General features: G+C 44.7%; 1 protein-coding gene across 9 annotated transcripts in view; it reads left to right on the top strand.

The window, feature by feature from the left end:
- The window catches only part of ITSN2 (intersectin 2), a 219,539-nt gene extending 198,438 nt beyond the window's left edge, over window positions 1-21,101 (top strand). For 5 of the 9 annotated variants that reach the window (XM_064295093.1, XM_010591961.3, XM_064295092.1 and 2 more), the window contains 8 exons: window positions 4,027-4,125; window positions 6,617-6,784; window positions 7,229-7,444; window positions 8,091-8,212; window positions 9,102-9,184; window positions 11,251-11,334; window positions 11,779-11,952; window positions 12,521-21,101. In XM_064295093.1, the coding sequence (XP_064151163.1) occupies window positions 4,027-4,125; window positions 6,617-6,784; window positions 7,229-7,444; window positions 8,091-8,212; window positions 9,102-9,184; window positions 11,251-11,334; window positions 11,779-11,952; window positions 12,521-12,678 (1,104 nt within the window). In that variant the 3' untranslated portion in view covers window positions 12,679-21,101. Of the gene's footprint in view, window positions 1-4,026; window positions 4,126-6,616; window positions 6,785-7,228; window positions 7,445-8,090; window positions 8,213-9,101; window positions 9,185-9,719; window positions 9,753-9,989; window positions 10,081-11,250; window positions 11,335-11,778; window positions 11,953-12,520 lie in introns of those variants that run through there. The other 4 variants (XR_010323559.1, XR_010323558.1, XM_023550471.2 and 1 more) reach the window with 4 other exon arrangements.
- Window positions 21,102-24,252: the final 3,151 nt, after the last annotated feature.

The following is a 24,252-nucleotide window of genomic DNA, read 5'->3' as shown; positions in this document are numbered from 1 at the left end:
TACTCCAACAAAGAGAACATCAAAGAGGAAATCACCAAATCAATACCCTTTACAGTAGCCCCCAAGAAGATAAAATACTTAGGAATAAATCTAACCAAAGACATAAAAGACATATACAAAGAAAACTACAAGACACTACTGCAAAAAACCAAAAAAGATCTACAAAAGTGGGAAAACATACCATGTTTATGGATAGGAAGACTCAGTGTTGTGAAAATGTCAACTCTACCCAAAGCAATCTACAGATACAATGCAACCTTGATCCAAATTCCAATGACATTTTTTAACAAGATGGAGTAAAAAATCACTAACTTTATATGGAAAGAGAAGAGACCCTGGATTAATAAAGCATTACTGAAGAAGAATAAAGTGGGAGGCCTCACACTACCTGATTTTAGAACCTATTATACCTCCACAGTAGTCAAAACAGCCCAGTACTGGTACAACAACAGATATATAGACCATCAGAACAGAATTGAGAATCCAGACATAAATTCACCCATCTGTAAGCAGCTGATATTTGACAAAGGCCCGAAGTCTGTTAAATGGGGAAACCAAACCCACTGCCGTCGAGTCGACTCCAACTCATAGCGACCCTATAGGACAGTGTAGAACTGCCCCATAGAGTTTCCAAGGAGCACCTGGCGGATTTGAACTCCTGACCTTTTGGTTAGCAGCCATAGCACTTAACCACTACGCTACCAGGGTTCCCAAATGGGGAAAAGACAGTCTTTTTAACAAATGGTGCTGGCATAACTGGATATCCATCTACAAAAAAAAAAAAAAAAAATGAAACAAGACCCATACCTCACACTATGTACAAAAACTAACTCAAAATGGATCAAAAACCTAAATACAAAATTTAAAACAATAAAGATCATGGAAAAAAATAGGGACAACACTAGGAGCCCTAATACATGGCAACAGAATACAAACCATTACTAACAATGCACAAACACCAGAAAAGAAACTGGATGATTGGGAGTGCCTAAAAACCAAACACTTATGCTCATCAAAAGACTTCACCAAAGGAGTAAAGCGACAACTACACACTGGGAAAAAAAATTTGGCTATGACATATCTGATAGGAGTCTAATCTCTAAAATCTACAAGATACTGCAACACCTCAACAACAAAAAGACGAGTAATCCAATTTAAAAATGGGCAAAGGATTTGAACAGACACTTCACCAAAGAAGACATTCAGGCGGCTCACAGTTACATGAGGAAATGCTCACGATCATTAGCCATTAGAGAAATGCAAATCAAAACTACAGTGAGATACCTACCACCTCACCCCAACAAGGCTATCACTAATCTATAAAACATAAAGTAATAAATGTTGGAGAGGTTGTGGAGAGACTGAAACACTTATATACTGCTGGTAGCAGTGTAAAATGGTACAACCACTTTGGAAATCGATTGGTGCTTCCTTAAAAAGCCAGAAATAGAATTACCATACAATACAGCAATCCACTCCTTGAAATATATCCTACAGAAATAAGGGCCATCACATGAATAGACATATATATGTACACCCATGTTCACTGAAGCACTGTTCACAATAGTGAAAAGATGAAAACAACGTAGGTGCCCATCAACAGACAAATGGAGAAACAAATTATGGTACATAGACACAATGGAATACTATGCAATGATAAAAAAAAATGACTCCGCAAAAAATCTCACAACATGGATGAATCTGGAAGGCATTATCCTGAGTGAAATTAGTCAGTCGCAAAAGGGCAAATATTGTATGAGACCACTATTATAAGAACTCAAAAAAAAGGTTTAAACACAGAAGAAAATATTCTTTGATGTAACGTTACAAGCGTGGGGAGGAAAGGAGGAGGAATTCAGTAAATAGGTAGTAGACAAGAATCATCTTTGGTGAACGGAAGGGCAACACACAATACCAGTGGAGTCAACACAACTGAACTAAACCAAAAGCTAAGAAGTTTCCTGAATACAGCCAAACACTTCGAGGGACAGAGTAGCAGGAGCTGGGGCCTGGGGACCATGGTTTGGGGGGACATCTAGGTCAGTTGGCAGAACAAAGTTTATTAAGAAAACATTGTGCATCCCACTTTGGTGAGTGGCATCTGGGGTCTTAAATGCTAGCTAGCAGCCATCTAAGATGCGTCAATTGGTCCCAACCCACCTGGAAAAAGGAGAATGAAGAACATCAAAGACACAAGGAAAATATGAGCGCAGGAGACAAAAGGGCCACATAAACCAGAGACTCCATCAGTCTGAGACCAGAACTAGATGGTACCCAGCTACCACCAATGACTGTCCTGATAGGGAACACAGCAGAGAGTCCCTGACGGAGCAGGAGAAAAGTGGGGTGCAGAACTCAAATTCACGTAAAAAGCCCAGACTTAATGGTCTGACTGAGACTGGAGGAGCCCTTGAATTCATGGCCCTTGGATGCTTTGTTAATCCAGAACTAAAACCATTCCCAGAGCCCATTCTTCAGACAAAGATTAGACTGGACTATAAAGTATAAAATAATACTCATGAAGAGTGTGCTTCTTAGTTCAAGCAGATACAGGAGACCAAATGGGTGGCTCCTGTCCAGCAGCAGAAGGAGAAGGCAGGAAGGGACAGGAGCTGGTTGAATGGACATGAGAAACCTGGGGTGGAAATGAGTAGTGTGCTGTCACATTACAGGAAAGATTGCAACTAGTGTCACCTAACAATGTGTGTATAAATTTTTGTATGAGAAATTAACTTGAGCATAAACTTTCACCTAAAGCACAATAAAAACAAAAAAAGGCCAATACCAGTCCATTTCAGCTCATTAATGCCTAGGATATTGCTCTTCTTGCATTACATTTCGTATTTGACAACTTCCAGATTGGTGGGGGATAGAAACACCTAAAAAATGATACATCTGCTTGCCTTACCCAGGTCACACATGGTGTTATGATAAAGGTACCAGTACCAGTTTCTATTGAGTTGACTCCAACTCATGGAGACCCCATGTGTGTCAGAGTAGAGCTGTGCTCCATAGGGTTTTTCAATGGCTGGTTTTTCAGAAATAGATCACCAGTCCTTTCTTCTGAGGTACCTCTGGGTGCACCCAGACCTCCAGCCTTTCAGTTAGCAGTTCAGAGTGTTAACTATTTGCACCACCCAGGGACTCTATGATAAAGATAGACATGGATTATTATGGGGGCACAGAAAAGGATTACTAAAAGGGAGGGATGTTGAGGAATGGGAGAGCCTAAAGAAGGGGAATTGTAATCTGAGCCCTCAGGGATAAGTATGAATTAGCCAAGTGAAGAAAGAGCAGAAGGGACAGTATGTGCAAAGCCTATCACGTTCACTGCCTGACACACGGTAGGTGCTCAGTAAATGGGAGTGATTGTTGCTAGTAAAGTAGGGACAGTGGGGATGCAGAGTGTGGGAAATCAAGAGCTATGGAGGAGACAGAGAAAATAGAGTCCATGCTGACTCCTACGTGCGTGTGCAGGTGCGGAATGTTGCTACCAACTCAGATAGGGATAGAGGTGGGGAGGCTGGCGTTGACAAGGGAAGATGAGCAGTTGGTGTTTGGGCGTGTTGAGACTGAGGTGCTTTTGGAATATCCCGGTGAGGAGAGTAATGTGGCAAGTGTAGAGCAGCGGAGAGGGTCTGGGCTACAGACGCTGAGACTCAACAGCTGGAAATTTTGGGCAGCACCTGCAGGTAAGAGTGGGCAAAGGATAAGAGTGTGTTGAAGAGAACTGAGAATGCCAGTGGGCTGGGAAGACACCAGGAGAGAGTGGTGCATAGAAGCAAAGGAGGGTCTGATCATTGCATAGGCCATGGAAAGCTATAAGAAGGAACTGAAAAGCATCCACTGGGTTTGGCACTGAGGTGAGATATTCCTGCTGTTAATTTGACACCTATCATTTGGATCCTGAGTTATTAAAAGAAATTAGAAATCTAAAAAGGGGTCAAAGTCAAGAGTATGGCCAATGTTTCCTTTGTTTTAATTGGGGGTATAATTTCTTTACAAGCCTCTCAATTGCTTTTGCAGAAGCTGGCATCTGACCCTCGATGTAAAGGGATGCCCCTGTCAAGCTTCCTGCTGAAGCCCATGCAGAGGATCACCCGCTACCCTCTCCTCATCAGAAGTGTGAGTGCTCAAAATGGGGCAGCCCTATGTGGCCTAGAAGCAGGACCCTTTGAGGTTCACAAAGACCAGATTCTCAAGGAGGTGGCTGGATTCTCACAGTGGCCAGATAGAGAGCCCCTGAGTAGCCAGCCCACCCCTACCACATGGCGTGACTGCAAACGTGAGCCTACTGCTGATGGACCAGGTTCTTGCATACATGGCGTTGGGGGTGGGGTTGTGCCCTGAAGGGCTGAATCCTTGCAGTGGGCAAATAAAAGAGGCATCAATGTCACTTGGGTAGCCTATCATCCTCCCTTCCAGGAAATTCCTCTGGCCTTGCAGAGTCATTCATCTGCCTGTCTAGGCAGGGTAAGGCCTCCAGTTATGGAGCGATCTTGAACCCAGAAGTAGGGCAGATCAACCATTAGCATAACATTGGGTTCCAGTCTCAACTGGACACCTCTGTCTAGATGTCCTGTCCAACCCTATCTAGAGTCTTCAACTCAGCATGTCCTAAACAGAGCTCATCATCGTCCACTTCACACACCCCATTCCAACTCGCGAACTAAACATTCCTTGTAAAAGCCCACCCATCTTTCTTTTTGATTTAAATAATCTGAGCCTCTTAAACCCACTATATGTTCTAAAGAGAAAGTAGACTTTACAAAGTATTATTCCACTGATAATAATTGATATGCTTTTAATCATCTTATAGAGAAAACAATAGGAATAACATAAGACTGTTGTTTTTATTGATTATTCTCTAACCTTTGGTCTGTATGAAGTCTTCATTGTATGAAGTTGATGTACACCTCATGTTATAGATGCTTATATCAAACCTACTCTTCAGTGCAGGTCCACAGTCTCTTATCTGAAACCTTTTGGGCCAGATGTGTTTAGAATTCAAAATATAATTCAAATACTATAAATTATATAACACCCCCAGTAGAGAATGGGGCAGTACCTATAATCAAACACATTACTATTTCTATAGTGAAATGTATGAATAAGTAGAATAAATAAAGACTGTAAGTAGCATCTCTTCATTTCAGGTCAGGTTTTATTACCAAAGGAGTGCTGAAAAGAAACTTGGGATCTCAGAGCTTTTTTGCATTTTGGAATTGTCATTAAAGGACCTGTACTACTAGAGTGAATACACCCACTCTTCACTTACCAACATGGTTAGCTTCCAAAGACTAGGTCGTTATGCAAAAATTGGCATTATGTGAAAACAGAGGATGACTACATCAAATTACAAAATGGAGGATGACTACATCATCACATAACTGTCAAATTACATCATGAAATAACTTCCAAGCCACTGAGAATCAAAGTCCAGTCAAGTTGACAGATAATCATCATAGCTAGTGTTACTCTCACCTCACACCTTGATGTTCATTAGTGCCATATGTCGTTAATGTGCAAAATAGTTGGACAGTTGATTTATTACTATTGTTGTAAAAGTGAAATGTTGGATAATAAGAAAGTTGATAAGTGAGGAGCAGGTGTAGTCTAAGCAGGAACAGTCTGTTGAAGGACAACCTAACTTCTAGAGGGACCACACGAAGTTGTATTTTGCCTTCTATCCATTTACATTTGTAGCATTAGTGGTTTGAAATCACTTCAGAATGAACTGAATGTATTTTCCTACATGCTGACGATGTGATTTTATTGTGTTTGTCCTGAGACAGAGGATTCATTGCTTTCATCAGATTGTTCAAAAGGATCAGTGACCCAAAAAATGTTATGAACCATTGCTATTCAATAGGTTAACACACTTTTCAAAATGGCAGCCAGTTTACATTCGAGGGTACATTGCTTAAATTACTGGGGAAAAGCAGCCCTTTAATCTAAGGCCCATTACTAGGACCTTGTCAGAGAGCAAACAGCCCTGGTGGTGCAATGATTAAGAGCTACGGCTGTTAACCAAAAGGTCAGCAGTTCGAATCCACCAGCCGCTCCTTGGAAACCCTATGGGGCAGTTCTACTCTGTCCTATGGGGTCGCTATGACTTGGAATCAACTCAACGGCAATGGGTTTTTGGTGGTTTGGTTTGGTCCCTATACCAGTTGTCACATCATGTTGTAACTGTAACCTGTCCCTGTCTCCCCAAGAACTCCTGGGACTGTGGGCTTCTGAAGGGCAGAAACTGTTCTCTTGTTCATCATTGTGTTTCCAGTGCCTCACGTAACACCTAGCACATCATGTTTTTGTTGTTGTGTACCATTGAGTCGATTCCAGCTCATAATGACCCCATGTGACAGAGCTGAACTGCCCCCACAGGGTTTTCTAGGCTATAGTCTTTACAGGAGCAGATCATAAGGTCTTTTCTCCCATGGAGTGACTGGTGGGTTTGAACCGCTAGCTTTCAGTTAACACCTGAGCACTTTAACCACTGCGCCACCAGGGCTCCTTTAGCACATCCTAGGCACTTGGGTTTTGGATGGACAAATGGTTGGGTGGTTTGGTGGGTGTAAGAAACAATATGTGATACAGCCCCACTCTTCTCCAGATTCTAGAGAACACCCCGGAGAGTCACGTAGACCATTCCTCTCTAAAGCTGGCCCTCGAGCGGGCAGAGGAGCTTTGCTCTCAAGTGAATGAGGGAGTTCGAGAGAAAGAAAATTCAGACCGGCTGGAATGGATCCAGGCACATGTTCAGTGTGAAGGTCTGGCTGAGGTGAGGCTGTGGTACAGGGCTGGATGCCACCAGGGCAGGTTCTGGGTGGGAGCCAGGACGGGCCTTCACCTGGTGTAGACAGTCTGGGTCTCAGCTCAGCCATCCTGCCCTGACAAAGATACCCCTTCTTGGGGTGTCATCTTCCTTTCTTGTAAAGAGTTCCTATTTTTGTTTTGAGTTCTTTGAATTCAGCTGGTAGAACCAGTATTCTGTGGGTATAACTAACCATTTTCACTGGGCTGGTTTGAGATAAGAGAAAAAAATGTAAGGACCTTTTGTATAAAGGTGAATGATTCAGGAGACTGAGTTATAGCCACACACTAGACCATTCTACCACAGTTCCCTCAGGTTCAGGGCACTGGCCTCTCACGGGGGTCTGGCATGTTTTGTATTGGGGCTTCTAGCTTCCAGGAGTTATAAAGTGATGGTTTCCTTCTCTTTAAGCAACTTATTTTCAACTCCCTCACCAACTGCCTGGGGCCACGGAAGCTTCTGCACAGTGGGAAATTATATAAGACCAAGAGCAATAAGGAACTGCACGGATTCCTCTTCAATGACTTCCTGCTTCTTACCTACATGGTCAAGCAATTTGCTGTTTCCTCGGGCTCTGAGAAACTTTTCAGCTCTAAATCCAATGCCCAGTTCAAAATGTATAAGACAGTGAGTATGTCTTTCCTAGCATTAGCATCAGGGGCATAACAAGGTTTTGCCTTTACTTTAAGGACCTCCTTCTACCCAAGCTTTTCCTGTCCTCATGGAACTCCCCTCACCAGTGAAGACAGATTCAGTTCCTCTGTCACTTCCCAAGCGGAGACGCCCCAGTGTTATTGGGCTTTCACTGCCCTCTGATGGCCATACCCTGGGAGTCCAGCTTTGGATTCTGGCTCTCTCCCTGGCACTGAGTCGTGTGTGCGTTTGCCCACAAAGAAAGGTGCAATCTAGAGATTCTGAGTCACAAACGTGAACGTGGCCCCACCTGTGTCCACATTTCTTACCAGGGCTCTCTGGAAAATCGAATCTGAAGCCAAGTGTCAAGGGTCAGTGTGCACAAGGGAAACCCTGCCACATCCGAAGTATGGGCACTCAGGGCTCCCAGCCCCAGTTCAGTAACACCCAATCCACCTGGATGTTGACTTTTACAAAACGGAAGTAGTTTCTTTTGTCATGGTGAAAGATCTTAAAAGAGAGACCCCTTTCTGCTTCTCAGCGAGGGTTTCCAGAACAAAGAGACTTCTGTCTCTGGACACAGGTGGGTGGAGTGTTCTGGCCCATCTCACAGCCTGTGTTTTGGCCCTAATTTTTTCAGCCCATTTTCCTGAATGAAGTCTTGGTGAAACTGCCCACAGACCCTTCCAGCGATGAGCCTGTCTTCCACATTTCTCACATTGATCGGGTCTACACTCTCCGAACAGACAACATTAATGAGAGGTCAGTCCTGACCACGTGTGACCTTCCTTGAGAACTCCTGGACATCTCCTTCTGCCATAAAACTTATCTCCAATCTGTACTCATGTCCTATTCTATGTTCTCAACCTCTCTTAACAAGTCACCTCTGCTCCATCCCCACTGATGGACCCTTGCTTAGATGCCCTGGTTCACCACCTCCTAACACGTTCCCTGCTTAAGGCTTCAGTCTCTCCTCAGGGTGCTCCCTCACCACCTTCCCAAAGGGCAGGTCTAACCACTTCACTCCCCTACTAAAATCTCTCAGTAGCTGCCCTTCATCCACTGCCCTCAGGAGAAAACACAGCTCCTGTCCTGGCTTCAGATCATCCCCTCGTGCCTCTCCAGCATCAGTCCCCATCCTTCTGCCCACAGGGCCTGTGCGCCCCCCCAGCGGCTGCCCTCCGGGTGGCCCCTATGTGGAATGCCTGCCTCCTCCTCTCTGCCTGGCCAGCCCTGCCTCCTTCAGGGCAGAGCCTCAGGGCCGCCGCACTGAGGGAGTTGCTGCTCCTTTTCCAGGTACACAGTTCTCTGTGACTGGACCCACTTGTGCTGAGTGGTTGCTATGCGGCTAACTGCACCTTCTGTCTCTGTGTCCTCAGCACCTCGCAGGTGTCTAGTGTCTTGTAAGCGGTCAGGAAGCTCTCTTAGACCTTCTCCGCTTGATCAGCAGCCGTAGCACTTAACCACTAGTCCTTAATTAGCTAACAAACTTTCCAGTTGAATTAATATTAGGTTTATGGTTGGAAAGTACACTTGTTAAAGCTGAAGTTAGCAAAAGAGAGAAACCCACGTACAGAGCTCCGGGGCACCTGGTGGAACCCATGAGGTGCCTATGAACGTTGCCCAATGGCTGCGTGCTCTTCTCCTGCAGGACAGCCTGGGTCCAGAAGATCAAAGCAGCCTCTGAGCAGTACATTGACACTGAAAAGAAGAAACGAGAGAAGGCATATCAAGGTACTCAGTGCCCTTGAGGGTTAGAACCAGCCCCCTGCAGGACTTCAGACGGGGTGGGTCCTGCAGAGACCATGGCCCTGTCCACTTCCGGCCTCAGCCCTCCCCACTGGGTGAATGTGGGATGGGCCTGGAGGAGGACACTTGCTGTGGGATAGACAGCAGAGCTGACTCGGCCGCTACCTGCCCCCCAGCTGTGTCCCACCTCCTGTGGGCCTCCCCAGCCCTCGCCAACTACATGGACGTGGATGTCATCTAGTGTGAGCACCGCAGCTCCTGTCTGTCAGAGTCTCGGTCCTTCATCCTCTACCACTAGTTCTTCACTCCTGTTTCCCTGCTGGCCTCTTCCCCGAGCCAGCCTCTTTCCCAAGCCAGCCTCTTCCCCGAGCCAGCCTCTTCCCCCAGCCGAGCCAGCCCCTTGCCTCCATCTTCAAACCCCGCCCAGTGCCCACCTCCATGAGGTCTTCCCTCCCTGTCCAGTCCTCACTCTCATGTTCCTGGCTGCTGTAGTTGCAGCTCTTTATGTTTTTTTACTCAGGTTTCCCTTATTTTGTTAAATGCTCCTGAAAAGGTATGTGTAAATCAGCTTTTCTTAATTGAACCTCATTTTAATGGTACTTTAAAAGCTTGCTATTGAAAATCAGTGATTGAATCATTCCATAAAGCATACAGTAATCTCTTAATTGGTCAGATATAAATCAAAGTTTTATATATATATTATTTTTGCTTAGCATCAGTATCTGTATGTATTGTTGTGCATTTTCCATGTATTCAATTTCTCAAACATTTATTACTTACTCTGTGTCAGGTCCTGTGCTAGGGCTAACTAGGCCCACAAAGATGACGAAAGCTCAGCCCTGCCTTCAACGGGAGCTGAGTCCAAGTCCTGTGGCAGATGGGTGGGTACAAATGGGGGAAGGCTGCCACATCTCTTAAAGAAGGTTATACTTGACCTGAGTTTTGAAAAATTGATAGCTCACCAAGTAGCCTTTTGTTGGCTTTTAAACCCCTTGAGGGTTCATGTTACCAAGATAATCTGAGTTTACTGGCTGATTTGTGTCCAAATTAAAAATGTTTGAGTACCTCCTTAAAAAAAAAAAAAATTTTTTTTTTTATCTCCTTAAGTAGAATAAAGTCTTAAGTGAAAGAAACTGCTTTATAAACTGAAGTGTTCACATTTAATTGGAATCGTGGTGAGTGGTTATGACAATAGACTTTGGTATCAGACAGACATGTTGAACTCTGCCCCTGGCATTTAGACACTCCATGACTTGAGTACATTGCAGTTCTTTCTAAGCCTCACTTTTCTCTCAACTACTAGCTGAGAGTTTGGTGGTTTGAACCCACCCAGAGGCGCCTCGGAAGACAGGCCTGGCCATCTGCTTCCTAAAGGTCACAGCCTTGAAAACCCTATGGAGCAGTTCTAGTCTGCACTCATGGGGTCACTGTGAGTCAGAATCATCTCCATGGTGACTAACAGCAACAAGAAGTTATAAAGAGCTACCTCACAGGGTAACTGTGCAGGACAGATTATATGTAAAGGTCTTAGCACATGCCTCACACAAAGTAAGTACCAAATGCTAGCTGCTGTTAAATGCTAAACAAGTACAACGTATTATTATTTTATGAATATTTGCTGAGCTACTGAGGGGGAAATACAAGGATGGAAAAAACAGCCTGTGCTCTCCAAGGGCTCCCTTTCTGGCAGAGGAGACAGACATTACCCAGAATTTCAGACCCAGCAGGCGGTGGGTGCTCCTAAGCCCTGGAGGGCGGATACACAGAGAAGGGATGGGGTGGGGGGCTATTGGAGCTGGATCTTGGAGGATGAGTAGGGTGCCAGCAGGCTAAGATAGCGGGAAAGATGTTCCTAGTAGGTGACACGGGCTGGACAAAGGCACAAATGCCAGATGCTGGCCCATCAGGCCCAGTGCAGTGCCCGGTGAGGCTGGAGCAGCGTTGCGGTTGGTTAGGAAGACAGACCGTGACTGTCCACAGCTTAGCGCCATTGCTGTGCTAGTTCCATTCCCAAAGGAGAAAGTAACCTGACTGCTCTTCCTCCTTCGCAGCCCGCTCTCAAAAGACTTCCGGCATCGGGCGTCTGATGGTGCATGTCATTGAAGCCACAGAATTAAAAGCCTGTAAACCAAATGGTAAATTCTTCTTTCATTCAACAAACAGGGCAACTGCCCTGCTCTTTGCTGGTGGCTCTTCTGAACATGGAATGGTGGGGTGCTTTTAAAAAGTCAGAGTGTTTCCAATGCCACTAAAGTGGTGATATGCTAGTTTATTACACCAGTGTTTCCCCGATAAGACCCTGCACCTGCCTTCCCGAGTGCTTCTGAGTCGAGAAAGCACAAAGCAAGGTGGACTCTGCTTTCCCAGGCTCAGAGTGGGGGCAGACCTGGCCTTGGAGCCCGAACACTCCCTCCGCTCCAGGGAATGTGGAGGAGGTGTTACTAGACCGCAGGGCGGATGACCCCTCAGGCAGGGCCCCTGCTGCCGTGGTCTGAGGTAAAGCATCTATTTGGACCCCAGGCAGCCCTGTGTGTCGCTCATTTCACCTCCACCTGCCACATGTCTTTGGTTTGTTTCAGGAAAGAGCAACCCATACTGTGAAATCAGCATGGGCCCCCAGAGCTACACCACCAGGACCCTCCAGGACACGCTGAATCCCAAGTGGAATTTTAACTGCCAGTTCTTTATTAAGGACCTTTACCAAGATGTGCTGTGTCTCACCATGTTTGACAGAGACCAGTTTTCTCCAGATGGTAAAGTATAACTCGGCTGTGGGACAAATGTCTCCCTGGTACTCAAGAACCAGGCTCTAGATGCAGAGCGCCTAGCCTTATTGCTACCCCAGGACACTAAGGGAAGTGACATGCACCCATTGTCGGCTTCTCACTTGAGCAGCAAGTGGTGTGTGCTTCCACAGGGGGTGGGCTCCTGCTAGGATCTCTGGGGAGACACCATTTGAAATAGTGTTTCCCAGCCCACTGAGTATGGCTCCTCAGGTGTACCTCGGGTCTCTGGCCGTAGTCGTGAGCCACATGTGAACGGAAACGTGTATAATGCACATGTCTAACGTGTGCTGAATCCATCTGTCCAAGGAGACTTGAACTCCAAATAGGCATTTGCTCCCACATCAATCTGCTGTCGTTCTAGGTGTGACCATCACAATATCAAACATCCATTAACTCTTAAGAAGTATTTGTGGAAGGAGATTTGAAAGGTTTATAAATCCTGTTTCAGACACCTCTCCTGTGGTAGTTTTTTTCCAATTTTATATTTAAAAAAAAAAAAAAGATTTTTGACTCTCATGTGATGTTTATTCACCAGATTTCCTGGGTCGTACTGAAGTTCCAGTGGCAAAAATTCGAACAGAACAGGACAGCAAAGGCCCTACGACCCGCCGACTCCTGCTGCACGAGGTCCCCACGGGGGAGGTCTGGGTCCGCTTTGATCTGCAGCTTTTTGAGCAAAAAAATCTCCTATAGGGGCTCGGGAGACACAAGGAGGTTTGCCCCCCAAGGCTGGGGCTGGAGAGGGACGGACTGTGCTCACCCTGGGCTGAAGGAGCATCACGCAGCTTCATCCATGCCACACACGCCAGGACCCTCTATTTTATTGTGCACTAAATCGCTAGCAATCTATGCAAATATGATCTTTCCTATAAATAAACCAAACCCATAGCACAGTGCCTTGTATTAGTGTTCACACCTTCAGTTGTGTTTAGATGCCAGGGTTTCCATTTTCAGGGCTATCAAAAGTATTACGTGGAAATGAGGCATCAGAGCACGGACGTTACCACTTGCTTGAATGTGTCCATCGTGGAGTGGTTTTGGTCGCACTGTAGCTAGCCATTCCACCGCGTGTGATCTCTGCTGGGTCACAGCCACTCAGGAGGCGAAGTATTGGGACGAAATGCCGAGGCCTCGGCGCTTGAGCAGCCTGATACTGAAATAGTGTCTACTCTGCACTGAATAAAACCCAGAAACTTGATCATTTTATTCCTGATTAGATGTTATCATTCTCTGCTGAGACAATATAGTTTGAGATCTAAGGGGGAAAGCTCGATTTACTTTAAATACTGTGAACTCTAATGATGTGGAAAAATATTTTTCAGTTTTCTGAAGTATAAATTATTTATGTAAGTTCCCTGTTTTTCCGTATTTCATAGGACATGCATCTTTAAGCTTTGTCATTGCCAATATGTACAGAAAGAATTAAAATGTAAGTTTATGAATGCAACTGCCTCTCAAGCATGGCCGGTTTACTTTCTATGTGCAAAGCTCTTAAAGGGAAACCCCAGAGGCTGCTGATAACGAAACCAAACCTCCTTTCTGGTTCAGTGGGAGAAGCCGGAGATGGGGGTCGGTGACCCAGGGCCCGTCATGACTCCCAGTAACTTGTTCTGTGACTTTGGCGACTTTTCCTAACGTTTCTGGGCCTCAGTTTCTTTGAGTGGGTGATCTCTGTGGAAACTACACTCACCCTTCTGAGCATTTCTGCTCGCCTGTTGAGTAGGAACCTCAGAGGTAGCATCCCAGTAAAGAAAATGCACAGGGAGTGAGCATCACTCAGCAGATCCGTTAGGTCCCCGGCTCCAGAAGCACCCATCTTTCCTCCTGGCTCTTTGTCCCCATGCCTATCAGCTTCTTGTTCAGCCTCTGAATTTTGAAATGTGGAAGTGTTTGGAACGTTAGTAAAAATAAGGTCTTATACATGAAGTCCCCGGAGTGATGAGTGAAGCTGGAGGAAGAGCTGTCTTTGGGAAGGAACCCCTCAGGTTGCAGGAACCCTGATTCCAAAGGGGCAGGTCTCCTCAGAGCAGCTGGAGGCATGGGAAGGATCCAGTGTCCCAAGGGCTTGGGCTTCCACCACAGCCCCTCTTTTTGTACAAACATCATCACTGGGCAAAGAAGAGCTGGACGTTATAGTTCAGTAGGTTCAAAGATCTTTGTTTTTAAATCCATCACCTACTCATCCCAATATCGATCCTGGGCACTAATTGGTTAAAACACAGACCTAAAAATGCCACCGTGTCAAAGGAGACAGCACTCAGTATCTGAAACCAAAACACATCAATTAAAGGACAGCTTGGCCTTGAATAAAGCAAACTGTTGGTCTTATGTAGGGTTTGGGAAGTATGTTTTTTGTTGGCTACGAGGAGGCAGGTGTGGTTGATGTTCCGGGGAGTATGCCTCTGATGGGCTGACTTTCAGAGCATGAGGCTGCCCTTGATGAATTCAACCAAAAATCAAACCTGTTGCTGTCAATTCCAACTCATAGAGACCCTACAGGAGAAGTAGAACTGCCCCATAGGGTTTCCAAGGAGCGGCTGGTGGATTCAAACTGCTCACCATTTGGTTACCAAACAAGCTCTTAACCACTGTGCCACCAGGGCCCCACTGATGGATTAAAACCCACTGCCGTCAAGTTGATTCCGACTCATGGTGACTCCATAGGGTTTCTAAGGCTGTAAACATCTATGGAAGCAGATTGCCACATCTCTTTTCTGCGGAGTAGCTGGTGGTTTTAAAACAGCAGACCTTTCAGTTAGCAATCGCTTTAACCACTTCACCACCAGGGCATGGATTCCAAAAAAAAAACCAAACCTGTTGCCGTCGAGTTGATTCCGACTCATAGTGACCCTATAGGACAGGTTAGAACTGTCCCACAAAGCTTCTAAGGAGCCCCTGGTAGATCTGAACCGCCGACTTTCTGATTAGCAGCCGTAAAACTTAACCACTACACCACCAGGGTTTCCAGGCATGCCTAAAACAAGTTCTGATCATAGCTACAGAACAATCCTTTTCACAGAAGTGCAAGCACTTTAATTCTCACTAGGATGAACTATGGCTAATGCCATTTCTTTGTCTCTAGATACTTCAGGTTCTTTGGTCAGATTTAGGACAACCTCAACTGCAGTCTCTGGGGGCCTGCAAGATCTGAGTCAAACAGCTTTGATGATGCTGCGGAGAATGTTTAAGGTCAGAACACTCAGCAACCCCGGTCACTCCTTTTGACCTTGGAACACAGGTCCACTCCTTAAGAAATCAAGTTCTCTCCTGGCTGTACTGTGAGGTGATTTCCTGGAGGGTGTGGGGAGGGAGAGGAAGGCACACCCTCAAGGACCAGGTAAAAGACAAGGGGAGGGGCTGAGCACACGTGCTCCACACGCCCTGGAAACCTCCCCTCTGGTGAGCAGTCCCCAGCAAGCCCTCCATGCTCTCTGGGATCAGATGTTGTGGGGGGCTGAGGGGAACAACACGCCCCGAAGGAGACCCAAATTCTTAGCAGTGGGTCAGCATTACAAAGACTGTGTGGTGCTCTAGTGGAATGAGCGTGTGCTTTGGCACCAGAGGGACCAGAATTGGAACAGAACACTGTCATGTTCAAGCCATGGGGTTGACCTTGGGCAAGTCATTGAACCTCCCTGAGCTTCCTGTATTGGAGGATAATAATATGATCTTGCTGTTAAAATGTTTAAATGAATATCAGATACCGCACACAGTTCTTGGTTTATAACAAACCCACCCAGTGCCGTTGATTTGATAACAGGAGCTCAATAAACAGTAGCTATTATTTTTCTGAAATTTCTTGAACTATCTCTTGGCTTCTTGAGAGGGGGACACGTTACTGCACGCTGAAGTTCAATGAAGCTTTATTGCAGACGCCTTCCTTACAGATGGCACAACTCGAAGCTGCCCGGGCCGGCCCCCACCTGCAGCGAGGCCAGGTGTTTCGCCAGGACCTCCGCTGTCATGACTCTTCTTTCTACAGACTGTGCCCCCCCTCCACGATGGCGTTCCCCAGCCGCCCAAGATCGGGGTCTCTGCTGTCTGGCTCCTAAGACCTATTGATGGAAGAGAATTGCTGAGTATGGTGTAGGGAAGGGGGGCTTATGGGTGCAGGGAGGAACTCCCTCCCCCGCCCCCCAATCCCACCACACACTCAGCCCTCCTCCCAGAGCTGAGATACTCATTGCGTTTCAAGCAGGTTCCTAACGAACTCTCTCACACTGGTTTCAGCAGCTCTCAGACAAGGCCTTCAATATCTTTGGACTCCACATAGTACTAACACCATGGACGGCAGAAAGAACTATGCATGCCCCCCTGCCACGGTGCTCAGACCAGCCAGGGACTACTTTGCCAGTGCCCCCACCCCCTACAGTCGGCAACCAAGCAGAAAAACCAAACCCGGTGCCGTCGAGTTGATTCCAACTCAGAGTGACCCTATAGGGCAGAGTAGAACTGCCCCATAGGGTTTCCAAGAAGCGGCTAGTGGATTTGAACTGCCAACCTTCTGGTTAGCAGCTGAGCTGTTAACTACTGCACCATCAGGGCTCCACAGTTAGAGATGGCCATGTGAAATATGAGAGGCAGTGACATTTGCCCCCCGGGCTGGCCCACATATACCTCCCAGGGCAGAACTCCAAGATCTCTTCCCTTTTTAGGCTGACAGGAATAAGTCCCCCAGGGCAACCTTGGAAACCAAGTTCTGAAGGTGACAAAAGTTCTATCATCCCAGGTCCTGAAGACTGTGTGAAAGGGACAGCCTGCTGGCCTAATGACCCACCCAGTGCTGGTACGAGAAAGAAACGTCTGAGGTTAAGCCATTGTCCATCTTTTGTATCTATGGTAAGAGCAGTTAGCTGACCCTAACATAGGCTGGAGCCCTGGTGGCATAGTGTTCAAGAGCTCAGCTGCTAACCAACACAGGGGTCACAGTGACAACAGCCACATGAAGAGCTGATGAAGGGGCTCCCTTGTGCTCTCAGACTGAATTGTGCTCAGAGGAAAACACTCCAAGGTGGTGGTAACTTAACACATGAGGAGAATCCTCTCCTCTCTGAGACTGGGGGGAGCAATGGGATCAGGTAGGTTGGGTCACAAAAAATATCTAACAAAGTTTTCAAGCTAGAGAGAAGGAATAGTTCCTCATCCTGTGTGTGTGTGTGTGTGTAAACAGTTGGTGAAAGGAGAAATGCAAAGATCTACTGGGCAGGTTATCAACTGACTCACTACCAAGTGGGGGTGCTATAACCCCCCTATGGCCTGCCCTGGGAGGGTCCTAAACCCCAGGCCTCAGGTGACAGGGTGAATGAGAGAGGATGGAAGGGAGAGAGAAATGCGCTCAGACCGGGAGTTGTAAATTGTGTCAGCAAAACTGTGAGCTCTGGAGAAAAAAAGTGTGTGCTCAGAAAATTCCTGCATGTTTACAAAATACCTTCTTAATAGATGGATTATTACTTTGCCTCTAATTTTTTTAAGTATAAATTCCTTTTTAAAAATTCTCGCCTATTACGGCTGAACTAAGGAGCATGAAATTTTGGTCTGGCTTGGATGTCATAAGCAGTAAATGGAAGAAAAATGGCAGGAAGGCAAAAACTCAGGGAAAGGAGGGGCAGCTCCACCCTAGCCAGGATTCCCCACCAGTTCCACATGCGGAGACAGTCAGCCTGTGATGGTACAGTCAGTCTTCTACTTTCCTGAGTTGCTTCACATAAGGCCTCCCTGCCAAAGGTGCCCACTTATGCAGCCACACGAAGCCCAGAACAATCCCACCATTTCTTCTGAGTAAAACAAATGCTCCCTTCTGCCTCCACTTTTTCACTCCCTTGTTTGCCTACTGCCTCCACTGCCCTGAAGAGCCTGTCAGGGAAGGAGGAAACCATCAATGGCTGGGACTTTGGAGTCAATGTAACTATCTTGTGGGCGCAGCAAAATTGTGCTGTCCCGGCCCCTGCTCCCCCAGACCTCTGCTCACCTGACCCTTCTTCTCATCTTTTCTATTCTCCTGGTTGAGCTTTGAGAAATAAAACTGCCTTTCGAAAGCAGTCTGACTTAGGTCAGTTGTTTTTTTCTCTTTATCAGACAGATGTTTCTTTTCTACACAGGTTAGCTTTTCAGGTCTGCAAAGAAAGAATTAACTCAGTACAAACTTGTATCATTCAGTAATTGTCTGAAATTTAATGAACTCAATACTCTTATGAAAAGATCGAATAGACACCATCACTTGGGAGCTGTCTGTCCCACCTCCATCCCTTTTGGCACAACCCTCAAGTAGACAGTGAGTGAGTCTTGGGCCGTTCTGGTGGTGGCTGAGTGGACCACCAATGGGCACCTGGTCCAAGCTAAGGGGGTCAGAGGCTCAATCCCTAAGCTGTAGTGGGGCAGCCTCTGAGTGCTCGCTCAGAAAGCCAGGCAGGGCTGGGGCATCATTTCCCAGCACCCACATGAAAAAGCCGGTGTGCAGGGAATGAGAAATGAAGCAGGTTCACAAAAAGAAGCAATGTGTCCCGAAGAGGAAGGGGCTGGCCTCTTGGTCCCCCAAGCAGTTTGGCTTTCTTCTTGGCCTTGGCTTCCATGACACACAGGTGCCTTCTAACATACATAGCCCTCCCCTCTCCTTTTTTTTTTTTTGCATGTGCTTGAGCAAAGCTCTGTTTTTTATAATCAAACTGTCCCTGTCTAATATATAGCCACCTTGCTCTGAAGTCCCTTTCCTACACTGTAAAAATGGCATGGAGGAAGACGGCAGAATACACAGACGCTTCCGTCGAGCCCTCTTTACGACAAAGACCCAAAAAAACAAGTGAAACGAGTATATTTGTGACAAGCTGGGAGCCCTGAGCATCAAAGGCAAGCTCAGACAATGAACTGAGGGGCAGGGGGAGGAAGAGGCCGTTCAGAAGTGGAGAGGAGTTACCGGACCTAAATCGCGGGGAGCCCTCAGGCACCAATCCCGGAGCAGCAGCGGCGGCGGCGGGCTGGTACTAGTGTTGGGCCGCAGTTTCCTCAGGAAGAAGCAGCCAGCCACACAGCCTACTCACACCTCCAGAACCTGAGGAAAACGGTGCTCTCGGCAAAAGCTAAGTACTTGTGTATATTTTACCGTGCCCCCCCACCCCCCAGCCAGCTTCAGCGGCTGAATCCCTGGGCCTGAAATAGACCCTGGTGAGCACCTAGAGCCCATCCTCCCGGCCTTGGGGAAGGAAAAAATTTGCAACTGGGGGGAAAAGATAATTTGCTAGCTCCATTAACTGGGGGAGCTCAGGATATAAACGGCTCCTGTCCAGGCATAAGCCGTTCGTGGACCTTGAGCACCTTTCCCTTCTGCATGGAAATGTGTGGGCCTATTTCGGGAGAATGGGCCCTTGTTGGCAAACTCCAACCATTTCAGCTGTGCGGTGGTGAGGTGGGTGTTTGACGTCTAACATTGCTTTGTCTATTAAACAAGGTCCTCACCTACCCACATCAGGGACCTAAGGACTGGTAGCTCCACTCAGATCACCCAGCCACCCCTGACAGGGGTCCAAAGATAACTGGTACCTCCCAGTCCTTACAACCAAAAACTTTGGGTGCCCATGGTCCCTCTGCAGAACCCAACCACCAGCACACTCTAGGGAACAGGGTTGCGTTTTCCTCAGAGACACTCGGGGATTGGTTCTCAGCCCCCTGCCTTGTTCAGAGCATGACCCCCTGCTGCAATCAGATACCGGTATATACGCCAATCACCCCTGCCCCTCTAAGACTGTAGGACAGAGCCTGTACCACACACTTGATGATCAGCAACCTGGAAAACTGAGCTGAATTCATACAAGAAAAGTGAATGGACTCCTAGACTGATATACCTAATAACAGCTCTAGCCAGCTGGGGACAGGACACTAGAGCTCCAAAGGCAAAAATAATCAAGCTAGCTCACTCAAGCAACCCATAGGGGTATACCAAAACAAAACAAAGCAAGCAGCTACAACACAGTAAGCAAGCATAAACTAATACAATAACTTATAGATGGCTCGGAGACAACAGTCAATATCAAGTCACATAAAGAAACGGACCGTAATCACCTCAACAGGCTCTCAAAACAAAGAATCCACGGATCTTCTAGATGAAAGTGCATTCCTGGAATTACCAGATGCAGAATACAGAAGTTTAATATACAGAACCCTTCAAGACATCAGGAAGGAAATGAGGCAACACACAGAACAAGCCCAGGAACACAAAGATAAAGCAACTGAAGAAATTAGAAAGATTATTCAGGAACATAATGAAAAGTTTAATAAACTAGAAAAATCCATAGACAGCAATCAGAAATTCAGAAGATTAACAATAAAATTACAGAATTAGATAACTCAATAGAAAGTCAGAGGAGCAGAAGTGAGCAAGTAGAAGCTAGAACTCGAAGATAAATCACTTGGCACTAATATATTTGAAGAAAAATCAGATAAAAGAATTTTTAAAAAATGAAGAAACCTTAAGAATCATATGGGACTCTAACAAGAGAAAATAACCTATGAGTGATTGAAGTACCAGAACTGGGAGGGATAACAGAAAATACAGAGAAAAACTGTTGAAGATTTGTGGGCAGAAAACTTCCCTGATATTGTGAAAGATGAGAAGATAACTATCCAAGATGCCCATTGAACTCTACATAAGGTAGATCTTAAAAGAAAGTCACCAAGATATATTATAGTCAAGCTTGCCAAAACCAAAGATAAAGAGAGAATTGTAAGAGCAGTTAGGGATAAACGAAAAGTCACCTACAAAGCAGAGCCAGTAAGAATAAGCTCGGACTACTCAACGGAAACCATGTGGGCAAGAAGGCAATGGGATGACATATTTAAAATACTGAAGGAAAAAAATTGCCAGCTAAGAATCATATATCCATCAAAACTGTCTCTTAAACATGAAGGCAAAATTAAGACATTTCCAGATAAACACAAGTTCAGGGAGTTCGTAAAAACCAAACCAAAAGTACAAGAAATACTGAAGAGAATCCTTTGCTTAGAAAATCAATAATATCAGGTATCAACCCAAGACTAGAACACTGGGCAGACGAACCAGAAGTCAACCCAGACAGGGAAATCCAAAAAAACAAAGATTAAAAAAAAAAAAAAAAGCCCAACACAGGGTAACGGCGATGTTATTATATAAAAGACGACAACATTAAAATAATAAACAGGGACTAAGAAATGTAATCATACACCTTCCATATGGAGAAGAAGATACGGTGATACAAAGAAATAAAATTTAGTTTTAAATTTAAAAAAATAGGGGTAATAAGGTAACCACAAAGGAGACAAACTATCCTACTCATCAAAATGAAATACAAGGGAAAAATACAGACTCAGCAGAAACAAAAACAACACCGAATATGAGGAAAGGACAATATATAAAGAAAATCTACTCAGCACATAAAATCAAGTGGGAAAAAGAAACTGTCAACACACGAAAAAGGACATCAAAATGATAGCACTAAATTCATACCTATCCATAATTACCCTGAATGTCAATGGACTAAATGCACCAATACAGAGACAGGGAGTGGCAGAATGGATTAAAAAACAAGATCCATCTATATGCTGCCTACAAGAGACACACCTTAGACTTAGAGACACAAACAAACTAAAACTCAAAGGATGGAAAAAATATATCAAGCAAACAACAATCAATAAAGAGCAGGAGTGGCAATATTAATTTCTGATGAAATAGACTTTAAAGTTAAATCCATCAGAAAGGATAAGAAAGGACACTATATAATGATTAAAGGGACAATACACCAAGAAGACATAACCATATTAAATATTTATGCACCCAATGACGGGGCTGCAAGATACATAAAACAAACTCTATCAGCATTGAAAAGTGAGATAGACAGCTCCACAATAATAGTAGGAGACTTCAACACACCACTTTCGGTGAAGGACAGGACATCCAGAAAGAAGCTCAATAAAGACACGGAAGACCTAAATGCCATGATCAACCAACTTAACCTCGTAGACATATACAGAACACTCCACCCAACAGCAACCAACTATACTTGCTTTTCTAGTGCACATGGAACATTCTCTAGAATAGACCACATATTAGGTCATAAAACAAGCCTTAGCAGAATCCAAAACACTGAAATATTACAAAGCATCTTCTCTGACCATAAGCCCATAAAAGTAGAAATCAATAACAGGGAAAAGAAATCAAACACTTGGAAACTAAACAATACCCTGCTCAAAAAAGACTGGATTATAGAAGACATTAAGGATGGAATAAAGAAATTCAGAGAATCCAATGAGAATGAAAACACTTTCTATCAGAAACTTTGGGACATAGCAAAAGCAGTGCTCAGAGGCCAATTTATATCAATAAATGCACACATCCAAAAAGAAGAAAGGGACAGAATCAAAGAATTATCCCTACAACTTGAACACATAGAAAGAGAGCAACAAAAGAAACCCACAGGCACCAGAAGAAAACAAATAATAAAAATCAGAGCTGAACTGAATGAAAAAGATAACAGAAAAACAATTGAAAGAATTGACAAGACCAAAAGCCGGTTCTTTCAAAAAATCAACAAAATTGATAAACCACTGGCCAAACTGACAAAAGAAAAACAGGAGAGGAAGCAAATAACCCGAATAAGAAATGAGATGGGCGATATTACAACAGACCCAACTGAAATTAAAAGAATCATATCAGATACTATGAAGAACTATACTCAAATTTGAAAACCTAGAAAAAATGGATGAATTCCTAGAAACACACTACCTACCTAAACTAACACAAACAGAGGTAGAACAACTAAACAGACCCATAACAAAAGAAGAGATTGAAAAGGTAATCAAAAAACTCCCAACAAATAAAAGCCCTGGTCCTGACGGCTTCACTGCAGAGTTCTACCAAACTTTCAGAGAAGAGTTAACAGCACTACTACTAAAGGTATTTCAGAGCATAGAAAAGGAAGGAATACTACCAAACTCATTCTATGAGGCCACCATATCCCTGATACCAAAACCAAGTAAAGACACCACAAGAAAAGAAAATTATAGACCTATATCCCTCATGAATGTAGATGTAAAAATCCTCCACAAAATTCTAGCCAATAGAATTCAACGACATATCAAAAAAATAATTCACCATGACCAAGTGGGATTCATACCAGGTATGCAGGGATGGTTCAACATTAGAAAAACAATTAATGTAATCCACCGCACAAATAAAACAAAAGACAAGAATCACATGATTTTATCAATTGATGCAGAAAAGGCATTTGACAAAGTTCAACGCTCTTTCATGATAAAAACTCTAAGCAAAATAGGAATAGAAGGAAAATTCCTATTATAAACATAATAAAGGGCATTTATACAAAGCCAACAGCCAACATTACCCTAAATGGAGAGAGCCTGAAAACATTCCTACTGAGAACGGGAACCAGACAAGGATGCCCTTTATCTCCACTCTTATTCAATATTGTGCTGAAGTCCTAGCCAGAGCAATTAGGCTAGACAAAGAAATAAAGGGCATCCAGACTGGCAAGGAAGAAGTAAAAGTATCTCTATTTGCAGATGAATTGATCTTATACACAGAAAACCCTAAGGAATCCTCCAGAAAACTACTGAAACTAATAGAAGAGTTCAGTAGAGTATCGGGATACAAGATAAACATACAAAAATCAGTTGGATTGCTCTACACCAAAAAAAAAGAACACCGAAAAGGAAAACATCAAATCAATGCCATTTACAGTAGCCCCCAAGAAGATAAAATACTTAAGAATAAATCTTACTAGAGATGTAAAAGACTTATACAAAGAAAACTACAGTACACTTATGCAAGAAACCAAAAGAGACTTAAATAAGTGGAGGAACATACCTTGCTCGTGGATAGGAAGACTTAACATTATAGAAATGTCTATTCTACCAAAACCGATCTATACATTTAATGCCATTCCAATACAAATCCCAAGAACATTCTTTACTGAGATGGAGAAACAAATTACTAATTTCACATGGAAGGGAAAGAGGCCCCAGATAAATAAGGCATTACTGAAAAAGAAGAACAAAGTGGGAGGCCTTACTTTACCTGATTTTAGAACCTATTATAATGCCACAGTAGTCAGAACAGCCTGGTACTGGTACAACAACAGGCACATAGACCAGTGGAACAGAATTGAGAATCCAGACATAAATCTATCCACATGTGAACAGTTGATACTTGACAAAGGCACCAAAACAGTTAAATGGGGGAAAAGACAGTCTTTTTAACAAATGGTGCTGGCATAACTGGATATC

Source organism: Loxodonta africana, chromosome 12 (assembly GCF_030014295.1).
Source record: "Loxodonta africana isolate mLoxAfr1 chromosome 12, mLoxAfr1.hap2, whole genome shotgun sequence".
In the NCBI taxonomy this organism is placed as follows: domain Eukaryota; kingdom Metazoa; phylum Chordata; class Mammalia; order Proboscidea; family Elephantidae; genus Loxodonta; species Loxodonta africana.
Note: the sequence above shows the minus strand (reverse complement) of the source record. Positions and strands in the feature narration are given on the sequence as shown.